We start from the raw sequence: 13,842 nt of genomic DNA on the forward strand, positions 1-13,842 counted from the left end.
TTGCATATGTAAAAGAACACATTGGATTTTAAAAGAATTGCATGAGAAGGGTTTTTATCAAGTGCCCTTGTCCAATCACTACAATCAGTAGTTAGCGGGCAGGCTCCCTGGAGAGTGTCAGGGTTAAATGTCTTGCTCAGGGACACAATGTAAGTGGGGGTTTGAACCTGTGACTTTGTGGTCTTCTGGTTCATAGGCAAGTCTGTTAACCACTAGGCCACTAGCACGCTATGCAAAATCCTAATTTCTATTCCTCTCCCTCACGAAGAGTCAGATGGTGCCTGTGGATTGTCAATTATTTTTGTGTACTGTATTATACTAATGTTAATTTTATAACATATATTTTGTGGGGAAAGGATATATATATATGTGTGTGTGTGTGTGTGTGTGTGTGTGTGTATGTGTTTATTTTCATGACAATTTACATTGGTAGATTCTCACTGAAGGAATCAAAACTATGAATGAACACATGTGGAGTTATGTACTCAACAAAAAGTGGAGACCTGACCTCCACAGTCACCGGACCTGAACCCAATCGAGATGGTTTGGGGTGAGCTGGACCGCAGAGTGAAGGCAAAGGGGCCAACAAGTGCTAAACACCTCTGGGAACTCCTTCAAGACTGTTGGAAAAGCATTTCAGGTGACGACCTCTTGAAGCTCATCAATCAAATGCCAAGAGTGTGCAAAGCAGTAATCAGAGCAAAGGGTGGCACATTTTTTGAAGAAACTAGAATATAAAACGTATTTTCAGTGGTAGCCTTGTGTGGTAGTAGCCTAGTGGGTTACACACTCGCCTATGAACCAGAAGACCCAGGTCCAAATCCCACTTACTACCATTGTGTCCCTGAGCAAGACACTTAACCCTAAGTTGCTCCAGGGGGACTGTCCCTGTAACTACTGATTGTAAGTTGCTCTGGATAAGGGTGTCTGATAAATGCCGTAAATGTAAATGTTAAGTACATTATTCCACATGTGTTCATTCATAGTTTTGATGACTTCATTGAGAATCTACCAAATGGTCATGAAAATAACACATTGAATGAGAAGGTGTGTCCAAACCTTTGGCCTGTACTGTATCAATAATTATTAATTCAATGTGTAACCTTGGTTAGATATCTGGTACTGTTTTTTAAAAAATTAGCCCCGGCTGCTCCGCACGAGGCGCGTTTTATGAAGCGGAAGATTATTCCGCGCGTGCTGACGCCGCCGTGACGTCATCACGCAGAGGCGACGGGCTGTCGGTGGCGTTTCGGTTAGCGTCACAGGCTAACAGCGTTGCCTTCTGCGGGTTCGCTGCTCGGCTGCTCGTCGCGTTGCAGCCGCGGCCGTCGGCGCGCCGTGTAAACGGGCCGCCCTGCTGACGCGGCTGGACTCTCGTTCTATTGGACGCGGGGCAAGTTTGCGTTGAATGCTGCCGTCCGAGCAGCTAACTGGCTAATGTTAGCGAATTCGTTCCACTTTGCGTTGCTTTCTGTGTGCGGACAAGTTCGCCGGTCCGCGGGATAGAGCAGCTGTGGCCGCGGGACGCGTTACTCCTCCAGCCCAGGGAGCGTGAGCGTGTCGGGCGACTTCAGCAGCTCCTTATTACTGTCATTATTATATTTTTCAGGGTACTCGGTAATAACTTGTCATGGGAAGGCCTCGGACTGGGAGACAATGAGCTCCACCGATAGGCGGTCAGAGCGGCATCGGTAGCCGGTGACAGCCTCTGCTCGGCGGCGTCTGGCCCGGGCAGAAAAACGTGGGAGCCCCCCTGCCCGTAGCCATTAAATGCAGCTCCGCAGGGACCGAATCGCTCTCTCGGCGTGAGTCGACGTTTGCGTTCTGTTGACGTGCTTCCCAAGCGTCACCGGGTCGAGCTCCAGCTCCGCGCCCTGCACGTCCCGCCTGCTCCCGGGCCAGAGGATGGCCTGTGCCCTAGACAGCGGCTGAGGGTCCCATTTCATTTTCCCGACTGCCAGCACGCCCCCGTGTAGTTGGCCCGTCCACAGGGGGAAAAGGACACGCTGCCCACATAAACATGAAGGTGCAAAGTGGCATGAGCGGGACTGAAACCTGCAGCTTGCCTGATGCTCCGGTCAGCAGCGTGGTCGTCTGCAAAGACGTGGCCGAGAGCAGAGATGGCAACACGCGGCTCCTTTTGCACAGTTGTGATCCATCATTTGATCTCAGCAACGGGATCTCATCTGTAGCGGAAGGGAAACATCGCAGGAACCCAGATTACTTGGATGTGAGAGATGATCAGACAGAAATTTCGGAGGACAGCCTGTCTCTGCCGGACGTTTGTTCGCCACACGCTGCCAGCGAGGATGAGGATTTAAATTATGAGGTGCAGCAAGCCTTCAAAATATTCCACAGCTTTCTTTTGGAAAAGCACAAGGCCATCACTGCACCTTTTTGGCTTCCCATCGGCCCTGAGGAGACCAGCATGTTAGAGCCACCACATCAAGGAATGAGCTTAAAAAGAATTGATGAGAAGTTTGTGAAGCGGGAATATGAAAGCATCACTGACTTTGTGGCTGACTTCAGACTGCTGCTGGAGAACTGCTACAGGCACCATGGGGTCGACCACTGGATCTCCAAACAGGCACAAAAGCTGGAGATCATCCTTGAACAGAAGCTGACCCTGTTGTCAAGGTAACATACCATTATGGAGCGGACCCACAGCTCCTATGCCTCATTGTGGGGAATATATTTTTTTTTATGTTAATAAAATGTTATTTAATGTCTTTCTTTTCAGGACCCTGCGGGACAAAACTACCCTAGCTGTGACCTCCAAGGGCCGTTTTGGCACTGAGGATGAGAAGGTGCCTGTTGGCTCCTCCATGAGGCGTAGGTCGGTGCCACGCAGCCTGGCCACCATTACAGTTGGTGGCAGTGAGTCCTTAATGGTGCAGGCCCTCAGGCTGGAGGAGCGGCAAAGAGCCAAGGAAGAGAAGAGGTAAAGAGCCCGATTTAAACACAGTTCTGTGTAATGTGCAGTGCCGTCTGCCTGCAGGGGTCAAGTCTAGTCGCCGGCGAGCTTCAGCCTGTTCGCAACCCAATATGTACAATATAAAATCAGATGAACTTTTATTAGTGTCACAAGTGGGAAGTTTACATTGTCATGGTACAAGATAAGAGCAGCAAAAAATAAATATAGATAATATGGTGACTGTACAATGTAAGTTTGCTATACAAATCAAAAGTCTAGAAAAAACTGGATGAGTGATTACTTTAATCACTCATCCAGTTTTTTCTAGACTTTTGATTTGTATATGTATATTATGTATAGTTTGTATATTATATAAAAATACATTTGTGTGTGTCTGTATACAAAGAATATATGTAAGTGTACTTATTTACAGAGTGGATATATAAACATATTACACATCACAGATTTTCCTGTCTCTTAGACAATACAAAAAAGAAATCAGCATTTTTAATAAACAAAGTACTGGTTTTAACTCCATTTCAACCCCTCAGGCAACGAGAGCTGGAAAAGAAAGAAGCAGAGGAGGCATCGGCTAAAGAGGTGGTGGAGTGGGACCATGACCTGCTTTCACAGGCAGCACCGTGGCCTGTGGAGACCCTGTGGGAGCTTCCGGCCATTGGGCACTTCCTGTGCCTGGCCCAGAATGCACTTAACCTCCCAGAGATAGTTTTCTTTGAGCTGGAGAGGTGCCTGCTGATGCCTCGCTGTAGCACTTTCTTGGCCAAGATCATGACATCCCTGCTGTGCCAGCCTCACAGAAGGGCCACACTTCACCGCCGCCCTGCTCTGTCCTACCGATGTTGGGAGGCAGAGTTGCGGCGAAAAGTTGTGGGCTGGTATCAGGCCGTTGGCAGGGCAGAGGACCAGGCTGCCTGCGCAGAACAGCTAGGGCTTTGTAATCAGTTCTTTTGGACTCTGGGTGAATCAAGTCCCTTAGAAGAGGCCGCTTTCCACCTGCTGCCCTTCAACCAACGTGTCTGGCTGCTCAAGGGCCTCTGTGACAACGTGTACGAAACCCATAAGGACGTGCAGGACGCTGTGCTGGGCCAGCCCATCCACGAATGTCGCGAGTCCATACTGGGCTATGACATCCGAGAGAACGCCTACATCCACTTCCCGCACTTCTGCGGCGCCGACCTGCGCATCTACTGCCAGAGTCCTTGCACAGCCGTGGACTTTCCTCTGCCCCCCATCCGGGTGCAGAGACTGGAGAAGGGCGCCATTGTTCAAGGGTTCATTAGGCCCAAAGAAGAGGTGCATTCCGTCAAAACCAAGGAGGAAGCTTTTGAAATGGAAAAACTGATGGAGGAGGCAGACCGAGATTGTCTGAAGGAGGACAGTGGGGATGGAAACCTGTACTGTTGTGACAGAAAAACAGACGGGGAGGCCACAGACTTTCAAAGCGAGGATGAACGTGAGGCCTTCCTGTTTCATTGTTCCGAGTCTTGCAGTCCTGAGGCCGTGAAGGAGGAACCGGCAGCAATCGAGAGCAGAGATCCCTTAAGCAAGGAGGGCTGCTCGTCGGATGGCGCACTGCACTTCCGTGTCGGAGAAAGCTGCTACAGGGGAAAGTCGCCTGCTAACTCTGCTAACTCTTCATTGAAACCTGGAGAGGGACCCACAACAGCAGGGGAGGATCCTTGCCCAGAGTGCCGCGATAATACGGAGGCAGCAGAGGAGCAGAGGTCCTGTTGTTGCACAAAAGCCCAAGGCGCCTCTCCACCCTCCGGGTACACCAGTCACACCAACTCGGCAGAGAGACAGGCGGACAAAGTATGCACCAAGAAAAAGAAAAGAAAGAAAAAGAAAGTGAAAGAGTTGAGTGTGAAAAAAGGGCGGAGGAAAAAAGCTGTGTCAACAAGAATTGGTCAAGTCAGAGTAGCCAAAAGCACAGTTCGCAAGGCCGCGACGACCATCAAGAAAAAGGACAAAAGGAAAAAGCAAAAGTTGGGTCAGTGTCTAGATGTTTTTTTTACATTTCTGTGTTGTCTGGTATAGTAGTGGCAGATATTTAATTATTTGTAATTATTTTAATTACTTTTTAGGTTTGTGGTGTTCAGTGGTTGTTGAATGTATGTCAACCTTCACTTTCAGGAAAAAAGATCGAATTTAAAAAAACAACCTCAAAGAAGGAAAAAGATGCTCCCAAAGCCCCAATTGAACCATCTTTTAAGGTAATTCTAAACTTTTAAAGTAAAAAAAAAAAAAAAGTGCTTAATTAATGTCTCTTGTAGGGCTGGTCGTAATGAACCAAAAACCATATCTCAGTATTAATTTATTTGTTTGTTTGTTTGTTTGTTTGTTTGTTTATTTGCAAGCTTAATCATGATGTGAGTTATACATTTTGACGTGTGTGTGTTCTACCCATTAAAAAATACTAAAGAAGACTGTTCTGAGTCCAAGCCCAACGTCACTCTTTCTTAACCTTTGTGCAAATAATAAAATTTACAACTGGCAGGTTCTGCTGGGTCATGTATTGGTGGTGAAATGTGTGTATTGTCCTGAACATTTGGGTGTTTCAGGCAAGACAGACTGAAAATAGAGGCTTTAATGAAGTGGCAGTGCTATTTAGCCTGCAGCCATTTTATATTTTAATGGCATCCCTCTATTCTGTTCTGTGTAGTGTATAAAATATTTCATTATTCAGTGCTCCAGGGGGGTCTTTCCCTGTAAGTACTGATTGTGAGTCACTCTGGATGAGGGTGTCTGATAAATGCTGTAAATGTAATCTATTTTTTCCCCACTATAGCTGGTGTGCACCAGTTTGGAGGAGCTGAGAGACCTCATCAATAAAACTGAAGATGAGATGGATGAACTAGAGAGCACAAAGAAGAAATCTGTTAGTAAGAAAGGGACTTGACACACACCAGTTTAAAGATTTTGTTTATTACAAACTCACTGTCTTGACAGATTGGAACTTGTAGGTTTAATCTGCACATTTACACTTTTAAAGGCAAGTTTGTGAACAATTATGGATAGTCATAGATTACAGTAGTAAGGACTTGATGCCAGTGTACTCTGATGCCAGAACTCTTCTAACTCATCGAAATTAAATAGGTAATGCTTCACTATTCAAAATAGTATTTAAACTGTACCTTCATGGTATACCACTTGACATTGTCAAAATTAAAATAACTTTTATGCTGTCTAAAATTGACGGAATAGTCCTCCGCTGTAGTTTTGGAACAGATCCAATAGGTGGTACTAGAGGGCAATGGTTGAAAGGTGACGCCCAAACCAGATAATTTAATTTAGTGTGGTGTTTTGTTTATATCTTATGTATAATCAGTGATATGGTTTGACCTATAAAATGTACAAGGGACAGAATTTCTGTTGTATGAAAATACAACAATACATTTTCAACAACGCATGAAAGCCAGTATGAAATTTTTTGTTAGGTGAACACGCCTTTCATTCGGCCTAGATCAGCCCCAGTTAATTATGGCTAATAAGTAGATGCATAATGCTGAGACTTGCATCTTGAGTGCATCATTAATATCCGTAAGCTGTATCATATTGCAAAGCTTACATAACAGTCCCTTTGGGGCCATTCAGCAACAACAAAAGCAGCAGTAAACTTCGTGCCCTTCCTTGTGCTTTGGAACTCCCTGGATGATGCGGCAATGCATTTTACCTCTTTCAGGGAAGGTGGTATTATAAGAGAGAAGCAGTGAAGGAGCTGCACATGACCCTCATCAGACTGCTCAATGAACTGTCTCCATGGGAACCTAAGCTTGTCAAAGCATTTCAGAGGAACCGGTTAGTGCATCCCAGAAAACATGACATTTCATTTTAACAGCTACTTAAGAGTAGTAGTTTATTTTATTTTGAATGGAACCCATTCTTTAAATTGAACACATTTGTATTATTTGTAGAACTTTTGTTTAAATCTTTTTTTTTTTTTATTTCAGGGCCAGGCTGAAGAAAGATTATGATGATTTCAAAAAGCACCCAGACTATTGTAAATTTGTCAGAGAGAAAAGGCTGGAGGAGGAAGTGGAAGCAGTCAAAGGGCTCCCTGAAGCCACTGACCTTTCACCTGAAACCGAGGAGGCTAACAAATCTGAGCTAGATGAAATGGGTAGGCATTGCTTTTAAGTAATATATAGTTTTATTTTAATAGATTAGCATTTGTGTGATTTTTTTTTTTGGTGTGTGATTGGGTGTTTGCAGGTAATTCTTCACAGTTGGGGACCGAGCCATTTCCAAGCAGTTCAGTTTTTGGACAGGACATTGATAATGTCAACGAACACAGACCATTCACCAGGAGCTCAAAGCGTCAATTGAGTGGCGTCACAGACGAGGACCTTTGTCATAACAAAAGGGCCAAGGTGAGCATTATGGACCCTCTGTCCACTGAATACTTGGCAGAGGAAGTGGCAAGAGAATCAAGTCCAGCAGTACAAATTCTGCAGTCCTCGGGTGAAACTTCAACCAGCTTCACAACAGCTGCTAATTCACACAAGAGCTACACACCCATCCAGGCACTGCTTGCTAAAAGTGTTGGCAACAAAGTGACCTTAATAAAACACAATCCAGCAGCTGTGACTGAAGCCAATCAGCCAATTCAAAGCAAGAGCTCTTCAGAACCCCTATCCAGTTCGAACACTCTGTCAGTGAATACAGCGCCCCCTACTGTGCACAACACATCTACTCCAGCACAGGTGCAGGTTGTCTACAAGCTACCAGGAGACCTGGGCGTCAACAGAAAAGATAACAGCCCATTGAACTTTTCAGTGCAGCCAGTTGTAGACACAAAAGCAGTGGAAACAAGAATGCAGCAGGTGATTTTCCTGCCCCCGAATTTGCTTGTCCAAAGATCAGATGGAAAAGAACCTCAGCATCCCGGAGTGTTCCCTCTTCCTGCTTCCAAAACATTGGTTCCCCCAAATGATTGCTCTGGATTCACTGTGGCTGAACACAAGATTCCTATTCAACAGGTAGCACCTTTAGAAGATCAGTGTTTGATACAAACACCCTCACCAACAGTCTCCTCCAGTTTGTGTGCAACATCTGTTCCACCCTATAAAGGTGTTGAGTCTCAAAAAGTGACAACTGCTGATTCTAATAAGTGTCCAAGCACTAACCCTCCCGATACCAAACAGGAGCTTAAAACTGTGTGCATCAGAGATTCACAGTCCATTCTTGTCACTACTAGAGGGGGGAACACTGGTGTTGTCAAGGTGCAGACCTCAGACCAGAGCACAGTGAACTCGTTGCCAGCAAGTCCTGTCTTTACCCTTTCTCCAAAGTTTAAAGCCATTTTGGTCTCTAAGTCTTCTCCATCTTTTGCGTCCTCTCAACCTGCAGTAACAACTACAGCCCAATCTCAACCTACTGCTGTTCCGCTGTTTAGTAGGCCCTCTCCGCTCACATGTGTCAACCAGGTATTACCTTCTGGTGTTGATACGGTAAATGCTAAAAAGTCAACAAGCACTTATGACACAGTCTCGGTCTTAAATAAGATTCACAGCTCTGTTGCTGGCAGTCAGACTGTACCTACACAGTCCATAGGTACTGTCAACTCACCATTGTCACAGGGAGGCGTGGGTGTGCTGCTAGCCGGTATTCCAAATATACCACCACCAATCCCATCCAACACTGTTCAGAAGAGGTCCCAAACAGACCTGGGTGTCCCAGACCAGTCTCCTTTCCAGAAGATTTTCTTGGTCACCCCTCCAGCAAATGTCTCAGTTTGTGGGATGTCAAAGGGCCCGATGGATTCTGCTCTCTCAGGGTCCAAACTTATGCTCATCAATCAAACGACAGCTTCCTCTTGCTCTGCCGTTGCTGTTCCAAAGCAACCTTTGTTCACCCATGCCAGCACTTCTACAGTAGTTGAATCTGGTTCCCTCAACCAAGTCCAAAGCATCATGCCAAGACCACCAACAACAGAGGCTGCACTTCCTCTAAAGAACAGTATACCTGTTACTGTTTCTGGTTTACTCACGACAAATACAGGTGGTCTCATTTGTCCCATCAGAAGCCGAAGTCTGGTTACGAACAGTGTCCGTCAGTACCTACCGGTTCAGTCAATTAAAGGCCCCGAAGGAATTCCTAGTACAGTCAAAACATTACAGTTTTCAGCTCTGAGCACAGGATCTTTTGCTGGTTCAACTCTGCTAACGGCAGCACAACTACAGAGTGTCCCCATGTCTGCCTCCACAACTGTTTCAAGTTTTTCCTGCAAAAAAACTGACCAGGCAGCAAGTTCCATCCTGTCCACTGTTATTCCATCTGTAGGAGGTGTAATTAGTAAAGACCAAAGTCTAGTGAAGGGTCTGTCTCCTAACAGTCCCTGTTTTCCATCCCCTGTGGTCACTAGTTCGGCTGCTATGCCAGTCATGGCACCACCAGGAACTTTTCGGCCTCTTACATTGAGCAGCAACATCCCATCGCAACATGCTAACCTTCCTCATCCTCATAAAACTGTTGTAACTCCAACAGTAAGGCCCCCTGCTGATTGTTCTTCTGCCTCAACTGTACAGCAGAAAATTGTGATCAACACCAGTGCACCACTTGCTCCTGGCACTCAGATCCTCATCAACAATGCCTGCTTTGTTGTGCCTGCTCAAGGGCTGGCACCGGGGAGTCACGTTTTAGTCATCCCAAGACCTGTGGCATCTCCGGGAGATGCCACAGCACTTCCCAGGCTGCCAGGTATTCCAGTCCCTTCTCCAGTCCCTCAGAGTTCACAAGGTCCAAGAATGACCACTCCAGGAAAACAACCTCAGCTCGGTGCCCTTAAGGCTCCCCTCCCCTTCACAGTAAAAGTACAACAGTCTTGCACAAGTGTCCTGACACCTGTGCCATGCCAAGGGACTCTCAAAGAACATCTACCAACAAGTAGCTCATCAGCTTTAGCAGCGGCTTCACAACTGGCATGTTCTTCTGTCTCCACGAGTCAACACACTGAGCCAACGGCAATGAGATTTTCCTCAGCCCTTATTCCTGAAGGCAAGGCTATAACCGTTCCACCTGTCCCCATGTTGGACAGCTACCCAAAACCAACCGCTACATCATCTGCTCAAGCTCAAGGAGCTTCACAGTTTACAGTAAACCAGACCCTCCTGCATGCAGGATTTCCTTTATCCCAAACCCAACTGACATCAGTGTTGCCACCTGTTGGCCCTGTGGTGTCTCAGAAGAAGGCTTTGTCAGTGGTTACCACAGTGGCAGCTAGCAGCGTATGTTCTAGACTGTTGACTTTGCCGGTTGCAACAGTGCCACCTACTGGGAGCACCTTCAGTAACAGACCAACAAATCCAAACACAGCTGCTGCCCCACCCAGTAACACTGTTATAATGGAAATGTGTCCACCCATTAGGACTATGCCTGTTGTTCTAACAAACCCACCACTGAATCTAGGCAAGACTACTTTGCACAGCTCCACCCCAGGAGCTCTACCTAGCAGTTCCCCTAAGAAGCTGCTGCTGAGTCCAGATGGTGCTGTTTTGAATGTGGTTAGAGGTCCTGTTGTAGCAGCACTGCCAACCTTGGCAGCACAGATGGGATTGTCCAGCTCAGATCAAGGGGTGGTACCGTCAGCACAGACAAGTCAAGGTGAACTGAATTGCTAGGGGTATTAGCATAATGACTGTATATAGGACAAGCAGTAATGGGTTTTTTATTTTTCAGAAATATGAAAAAAAAATACACAAAAATCTATAATTCTGTTGTTGGATGGGATGTTTAAGTGGCCAGTAATGTTTATGAAAGTGTGATCTTTCTTTTTTCCCCCAGCAGTGTTTTAATTCACTCTTTTTAGAGGTGTATTTGGAAAACAGAGAGAAAATACAATTAAATTTTTTTTTTGTAGTGATTTTTTTTTTTCTCAAATTGCCTTGAGTGTTTCAGCTCGTTTCTACTGGTGTGGTATGACTGGAGGTTATATTACTTCTAACCTGGATCTTTTGTAATTCCCAGCAACTTTTATATCTTCAGTTTGTTCTAATTTGAACACAGATATACCTGTCAAATAGGTATGATAGTGTACTTCATTGACTCACTAAACATTGCATTTATTTATTACACTTTTTAATAAATATTGTAGGAAGTATTTTTGGACCACTTGCATTGTTTGGAATACTGCAGCTCTTGCAGCATTGGAATTAAACAGTGCTTTGTACTACAATGTGTTGTGTAGTGTGTTAATATAATTAATCATTTGTTTTGACAGCATCGCGACAGCATCGCGAACATAGTTACTGGTGAATGAATTCTATAACAACATCTGGAAAATATAAATCACTGAAATAATGTCAATATTCTGAACTCCATTAGCAGGGATACTGGGCCTAATCCCACCATCCTTTGTGCACACAAGTTGGAACGATCCCAAAAAAAAGGAATTTAAATGATAACCAGTTGCAGATGAGCATGATCATTATTGGTTAAAGTTTTTAGTCTGATGGTAACATAGTAGAAAGTGGTTTATTGATATAAAGGTATATCATCGTATTCTACAGAATAGCTTTGTGTCACTCAGTCTAAACAGCCACAATATGAAATAGTCTGATGTTCTTAAAAGATTTGCATAATCTAGCTCCTTATTTAATGACTGACTCATACATTTGTGTTATACTATGGAAAGATGCTTTGTGAATGTGAATCTGAAAAATACAAATATGAACACTGATTCAGATCATGTACTTATTAGTATAAACAGAAACTGCATGTATACATGCTCACGGACAAAAACGGGCCATCAAGCCAATATGATCTAATATTAATTACACTGAACAACTTAGACTCTCCAAAACCCAATGGTTTGTCTTCACCATTATCATGATAGACCCTCAAGGTGAGTAAGGTGGAGGTAAAGGGCCAGAGGCAATCTTCTCATATGCGGGTGGGGCATTAGGAATCTAAATACAAAAATAGAAAGGAATCTGTTAAATATGAGACAATTTGATCAAGTTACATTCAACATGTAGAGAGGAAATTTATCAGCATGAGCTCCAATGGAATGTGGTGTTCCTCACTTTAAAAGCCCCATTCGATATTAGAAACCCTCTTCAAGTACAGCTGAAAACTGAGTAAAGATGCAATAAAACTGGCCAACACGGGTACAGTATCAAGCATATCACCAGATGTGTGTGTGTTCATATATAATGTGTAGAATAATTCTTGAAGGATGGTTGTACAGTTATCATTGTTACTAGTGACTGCATGTTTGCTCCATTTCTATGTCCAAGAATGAGCTAAACCGTACAAATAACCCCCTTTTACATTCCACAGCATGTAATCCTGGGTTAATGTCCAATGACAGCACAGTCTCTGCTGCTTGCGGAACTGCATGAGCTCACATGCCTTCTTTATCCTGCCAAGTAATGAGGCTTGGCTTGCAGGAGAAAAAAAAAAAGTGGCCAAAAACTTTACTCTGTTTCGTAAAGAAGCAATGAAACAATCAACAAACCACCCACACGGGCAAAATACCCTGATTTATCTTACCGCAGGATTCAGGTTGCTGAACTCGCTCAGTGCAACTTTACTCTCTGCTCCATTTCCTCCGTCACTGTACTGACCAGATCTGGTAGCAGCAGTCCAGGACTGACGGCCTCCCCGGGGGCTCTGTGTACATGAAAATACAGTCATGCGCTTTGTCTCACATGAACGTGGTCTGGTCAGAACATGCATCCAGACCCAGGAAGAAATATGTCTACATTTAAAAAATAAAACTTCTCCTTACTCATTTTTAAAATATACAGTTTTTTTGTTGCATGTTTATATGGCTTGTGATGGTATAAAACTTAGTTGAAAGGCATGAAGATGTAAATGAAACACCCCTCTTCCCCTTTTTACCCGGATCATCCTGTATCCACTTCTCCTCTTGAAGTACCAGCACCCCAGGATGAGCAGGGCAGCCAGGATGACCACCAGCAAGGCAATGCCCGCTGCCCTGCAACAGCAGAGTGTCCAGCTGTCACAGCGAGCACCACAACTGCACAACTGCATTACCTTCGTCAAACATGAAGACCTACAAGATACACTGCAAGAGTTCTACCCTAATACAACATGCATATTAAAATAATGGTGATGTTAACATGGACTGAATGATATGTGGATGGATGGATGCTTAGTCAGATGGATAGATGTATGGATGGTTAGATGTATGGATGGATGGTTAGATAGATAGATAGATAGATAGATAGATAGATAGATAGATAGATAGATAGATAGATAGATAGATAGATAGATAGATAGATAGATAGATAGATAGATAGATAGATAGATAGATGGACAGATGGATGGATAGATGGATGGATTGTTCATAGTTAGATGGATAGATAGATGGACAGATGGATGGATGGTTAGATAGATAGATAGATAGATAGATAGATAGATAGATAGATAGATAGATAGATAGATAGATGCACCGACTCTTCTGCCCGCACGTATCCGCCTCCTCTGCTGGCGAAGCGGACGCTGAACTCGCCGCTGCCCCTGTTGTACCCACCTGCAGGATGGAGGATCGGGTAGTTTTTACTTCACGTGTCTGCGACTAGACGATAACACGCTGGCCGAATCAGGAATGAACAATCACGCAACGTTTAAACATACTAATATTATTATTATTATTATTATAAACCCAGACAAAGTAAAAAAAAAAGAAATCCATGCAAAACGTCACAGGAATCTCATTCGCACGTTTTAACATGTTTACATTTTTTTCACATATTTACCGAAAATATAATAATGTTTTATGGAGGAACGTGAAATCTCACCCATGCTGGACGGCCGCCGGACTGCTGGCTGCTGCGCCGCCCCCCCCGGTTTAAAGTCGGCGGCGAACCCCCCTCATGACCGTCACGGGTTCCCCAAATAACTGCAGCCATTGAGGCGGACTAATGAGCGTGAACAGCCTG

General features: G+C 44.6%; 2 protein-coding genes across 2 annotated transcripts; one reads left to right on the plus strand and one right to left on the minus strand.

The window, feature by feature from the left end:
- Positions 1-1,219: 1,219 nt before the first annotated feature.
- brd10 (bromodomain containing 10) lies at positions 1,220-11,105 on the plus strand. The gene is made up of 8 exons (XM_028973070.1): positions 1,220-2,637; positions 2,741-2,941; positions 3,466-4,925; positions 5,069-5,148; positions 5,724-5,813; positions 6,618-6,733; positions 6,886-7,055; positions 7,148-11,105. Exons 1-8 carry the CDS (start codon positions 2,021-2,023, stop codon positions 10,552-10,554), a joined length of 6,141 nt encoding a protein of 2,046 aa, XP_028828903.1. The 5' UTR covers positions 1,220-2,020; the 3' UTR covers positions 10,555-11,105.
- A 240-nt stretch (positions 11,106-11,345) lies between these two features.
- mlana (melan-A) lies at positions 11,346-13,782 on the minus strand. The gene is made up of 5 exons (XM_028973071.1): positions 13,702-13,782; positions 13,358-13,433; positions 12,779-12,875; positions 12,428-12,547; positions 11,346-11,841 (listed from the first exon to the last, which is right to left on the minus strand). The coding sequence occupies exons 1-5, from the start codon at positions 13,703-13,705 to the stop codon at positions 11,773-11,775; spliced, it is 366 nt and encodes a 121-aa protein (XP_028828904.1). The 5' UTR covers positions 13,706-13,782; the 3' UTR covers positions 11,346-11,772.
- Between the last annotated feature and the right edge of the window lie 60 nt (positions 13,783-13,842).

Source organism: Denticeps clupeoides, chromosome 3 (genome assembly GCF_900700375.1).
Source record: "Denticeps clupeoides chromosome 3, fDenClu1.1, whole genome shotgun sequence".
NCBI lineage: Eukaryota > Metazoa > Chordata > Actinopteri > Clupeiformes > Denticipitidae > Denticeps > Denticeps clupeoides.

What these genes read in the sequence shown, in the direction of transcription:
- mlana (XM_028973071.1), bottom strand. An exon ending in GTGGATACAGGATGATCCGG is followed by an intron (nt 12,548 to 12,778) that starts GTAAAAAGGGGA and finishes TCATGTACACAG; the next exon opens with AGCCCCCGGGGAGGCCGTCA. An exon ending in TCAGCAACCTGAATCCTGCG is followed by an intron (nt 11,842 to 12,427) that starts GTAAGATAAATC and finishes TTTTGTATTTAG; the next exon opens with ATTCCTAATGCCCCACCCGC.
- brd10 (XM_028973070.1), top strand. Translation starts at nt 2,021, where the DNA reads ATGAAGGTGCAAAGTGGCATGAGCGGGACTGAAACCTGCAGCTTGCCT. An exon ending in AGAGCCAAGGAAGAGAAGAG is followed by an intron (nt 2,942 to 3,465) that starts GTAAAGAGCCCG and finishes TCAACCCCTCAG; the next exon opens with GCAACGAGAGCTGGAAAAGA. An exon ending in AAGGAAAAAGCAAAAGTTGG is followed by an intron (nt 4,926 to 5,068) that starts GTCAGTGTCTAG and finishes CTTCACTTTCAG; the next exon opens with GAAAAAAGATCGAATTTAAA.